Source organism: Phytophthora infestans, genomic scaffold, assembly GCF_000142945.1.
Source record: "Phytophthora infestans T30-4 supercont1.37 genomic scaffold, whole genome shotgun sequence".
NCBI lineage: Eukaryota > Oomycota > Peronosporomycetes > Peronosporales > Peronosporaceae > Phytophthora > Phytophthora infestans.
Genome location: NW_003303722.1, coordinates 1,152,030 through 1,156,299, shown reverse-complemented (window position 1 = coordinate 1,156,299; position 4,270 = coordinate 1,152,030). Strand labels below are relative to the sequence as shown.

Genomic DNA, 4,270 nt, shown 5'->3' with positions numbered 1-4,270 from the left:
ATAGTGGGGACGCCGTTAATGGAGATGTAGTTTTCCATGGTTGTCATAACGCCAGCGTCAATAGCTGCCTTAAAAGGTTTCACAAAGTAGTTGAGTAGATCGAAGTCCGAGATCTCAACGCCATCCTTGTCGTGGCCCGTTGGGGTTTTCGAGTAGCCCACAAAGTGCTTCATGCATGCTGCAGTCTGGTTGTTGCTCTGCAGACCGCGAATGACAGCATCTCCCATCACCGACACGAGATGAGGATCTTCTCCAAAGGTTTCGTAGGTGCGTGCCCACAACGGGTTGCTTGAGATCTCGAGAATAGGGCCAAATATCCAGGGGATTCCAGCAGCCTGCGTGTCCTGGCCAGTGACGCGACCCATTTCGTAGACCAAGTCCGGGTTAAAGGTGGCGGCGCCGTTGATTTGAGCGCCGAACAGAGTAGTGTTCAAAACGAAACCAGCACCGTGGACCGAGTCAATGCCGAAGATCATCGGGATGCCATCGTTCTCTTCCATGACGATCTCTTGGATGCGGGTGATGATATTACGCCACTCGGCAACGTTCCAGCCAACGGCGAAGGTGAGTTCGTTGGGGCCGTTCGTGAACGGTGTGGTCAAAAATGACCCGACATGGCGCTTGGCGTAGTAGCGCACCAGGTCTTCGTTCAAGGAATAATCCTCGTTCAGCAGAGCAAAGACGGCGATCTGCGCCAGTTGGCCAACGACCTGGTTTTCAGTGAAGTTCTCGACGATGGAGTTGGCTCGAGCGTCGAGGTCGTCGGCAGAGGTAGCCACGAGTCCCACAGCAGCAATGCAGACTGGGAGAAGCCACTTCTTGAGCATGGTTTGCTTGGAGTCTCTTGTGCTCTTGGTGGTGAGTTTGGAAATGAGCTCAGGAAACCCCACCAAGCAGGCTCAGTGTTAGCCCACCACAGTGATGGGCTAACACTGACAGTCAGACCACATCCTCATGCAAAAGCGTGAAACCGGTACTGTAGTGTCTTGCATACCTCCGCTCCGCTCTTGTCGTACAGTGTACACGCACGTACACGCATGGACCAACACTGTTGGCAACAGCGGAAACTTCCCGGGGAAGCGCCTCGCTTGAAGCGGAAAAGCAGAGTAGCCGAGAGTTGCATTATGCAACTTGCATTCCGGTACTGTTTGCCGCGTTATGCACATGGACGCTGGGGCCAGTAATTTAGCAAAAAAAAAACTAACCGAAAAATAACGTTTTTTATCAGGTATTTTTACTAAAAATATTAAAAATAATAAAAACGCTTCAGGCTAAATTTTTTTGAGAGTGATTCATTTGCCCGAATGAAAATCTGCCAAATCTGAGTCGACTCGACCCTAAACCTCCTCAGATAAATACCCCTTTCCGGACAAAGTATACCGTATAGTAAAGGGGGGCGACCACACATTTTTCCCGCCTCGGGGTCTGAATACTGCTGGACGATCGCCACGAATCTGCGCGTGCTGCCGAGCGTGGGTCAGCCACAGGGCAAGAATCGATCGGCGCAAACGTTGTAGATGGAGCTAAGGGCGCGGACGTCTCAAAAACGTCGTGGATCAGGGTCACGAAGCGATGATGACGCATCCAACGTCTCGGTCGAGTCCAGCGAAGAGGAATTGGTCGACGAATCGCTCCCGATGGAATCTGGCGACAACAGCAGCCGCTCCAGCGACTGGACCAACATCGACGACTCTGAGTCTATCAATGTAACGCTGGCTGTGCCCGACAAGCACCACTTCACATCGTGGGACGCTTTCCACTCGTATTTAGACCGGTATTTTGCCGCATCTTACCAGGTAAAGTGGATTTACACTGCAATAGGCTTCTTTGCTGATCCCATTGTGTGCTATGAAGGTCTTCCGTGTTCGTACAAACACGACCGTTGAGCGTCGTAACACAGACATCCGAAACAAGAACTCTAAAGCACCTGAAATCCCGTCCGAATGGAAATACTACGCGAAGACGTTAGTCTGTACTTGCTTCGGCAAGTACAAGTCGAAGGGAAACAGCAAGCGCCCACGTCAAGAGACCCGGTTATCGGACTGCAAAGCCCAGGTAAGATACGGCTTCAAGTTTTACTTCTGCTCGGGTTCGTTCGGGTTTGTTCGGGCGTTGCGGGTACTATTGTCTCAATTATCGGTACTAACGTTAATAAATCTGGCATAGATCAACGCCTGCGTTCGACTAGTTGACAAAGCCAAGCACGCGTTTGCAGTTTGTATCACAAAGTGTAACCCCGTACACAATCATGTCGTCAACCGCCAAACCTTCTGCACCAATGCTTCTAAGTACAAGGTATTTTCGCTCATGGCGCACGATGTTTTCGGGCCACGGACAGTTTGTTCAGCACGCCCTTCTGCAGAATGAATGTCGTCACAATCTCGTCACTGCAATCGAGGAGTTTAAGCAGAACAATCCGGCATGGACTCGAGTCCAAAGCATACTTATCGACAAAGACTTTACGCAGTTGTCGGTACTCAGGGCAGCGTTTCCGGATGCCTCTATACTGCTCTGTCAGTTTCACGTGCTGAAGTATCTGAGAGAGGCTGTGGCACCTACAACCCGCGGGTTTATTATGAGACCACCTGTGTCTGACCCGGAGACCGATTGTGCCCGAACATAGCAATTCTGCACTATCAAACCCAGTCCAATGAAACACCATCCAGTAGCTCAAGCCAGTGAAAGAGATCAACAGGCGACTACATCCAGATTATCTACAGTTGATATTGAAGACAGAGATGTGGAGTTCGAAATTGCGAGTCCAGTGCGTCAACGAGGGAGACCTAAAGTCACGCCAAAAGCAAAGAAAAGCAAACCGAAACCAGGCTGATTCGGAGTGTAGAGGCAGATTCAACGCTGTTTGACTTGCAAATAAACTTGCGGTCCGTTCACGAAAGCCTTTCCACGAACGCTACCTATTCATCCTCCGCTGAACTTGCTCGACGACTACAAGTGTATACATTTGGGACTAAGCCTAAACCCCCAGTGGCCCGACAGACGAGCAAACTCCCTGCAGGCAAGACGCTGACAGACTCAAGTTTGCTGACTCGAGTGCTTTCCAAAGACATACTCAGAAAGTGTGACGCGAAGGTTTCCGCGCTTCAACGCAAAACGCCTGGATTATCGGAGAGAGACGTATCGGTCGAGATTATTAGTCTGGGTGTGTTCTCACAAACGACATTACGAATGATGAAAGGTTGGCATCACGCAATTACAATCTTCGACTCTATTGACAAAACGCTGAACTGGATCAGCCGAATCGACTTCACCCAGCCGCTTAGCCCGGACTACACTATTGAAGCAGACCATGAGATACCAAGCAAGCTTAAGCAGCTACAGATTCGCTCTGACTCGGTACGTCATCTTGTCACTGTACTACCTCGAAATAAGGCTAGTAAGACTAACATTGGAGCACAGATACATCTACTAGACCTTGCTGCCAGAGGGTCACTCGGGGACGAGTGCATGTATGCGGTGATGAACGTGATGTTTGCGTCCACACCAGAAGTGGTCACCATTGATTCGAGCCACGTCGGTGTAGTTGTCAACGGGAAAAACACTGCAGACATGGAGGGCCTTGCGTCTCTTTTCGCCGGGGTTTCGGACGAAAAGGTGCTCGTTCCCATCAATTGTAATGGAAATCATTGGTGCGCTATCATGATCGACCTATCGACCGACAGCATATACTCTTACGACCCGATGTCATCATCCTATGCGGCCAGCGTCCGAGCTATCGCGCACAAATTGGTGGGGGTCCTACCGATACCGAAGGATAGGTATCATCACCAGTCGTACGTATCGAGCATTGGTATCCAGACCGACAACTACAATTGTGGCATTTACGTTCTCTTGGCATTCGAAGCCTTTACGGGAGCTTCTGACGTGGGATATGTGAACAAGCAAAGGTTGCAGCTTCTACGATACCGGTACCTCTGTATGTCTGTGTACGTTCTTTCGGCATAATATGAGACTTTACATTTCTGATGCATTTTACTCTGACACTGCCTGGGATGTCATTGAACTTGGCTACACTTCACTGAACTATTTATCCAGCTATACATGATTCGCATGTATACATCGAATGCCCCCATTCGGGTAGCTCGGACACATTCGGGTGTGTGCAAATCCTAAAGCATGTTGCCATTCGGGTGATATAACGAGAGATAACCTTATTTTCACACGAACCGATTTGACCAACACATCAAGATTCCAACACAAAAAGACAGGAGGCGGGGCAACAGACCCGGCCTTTCTGATAGACCCTGACGAA

At 49.8% G+C, this 4,270-nt stretch overlaps 1 protein-coding gene across 1 annotated transcript; it reads right to left on the bottom strand.

The window, feature by feature from the left end:
- Nucleotides 1-43: 43 nt before the first annotated feature.
- On the bottom strand, nucleotides 44-1,039 carry PITG_15478 (glycoside hydrolase, putative; the record flags this gene model as incomplete). Its single annotated transcript, XM_002898376.1, has 3 exons — nucleotides 44-64; nucleotides 231-875; nucleotides 995-1,039. The coding sequence occupies 3 exons, from the start codon at nucleotides 1,037-1,039 to the stop codon at nucleotides 44-46; spliced, it is 711 nt and encodes a 236-aa protein (XP_002898422.1).
- Nucleotides 1,040-4,270: the final 3,231 nt, after the last annotated feature.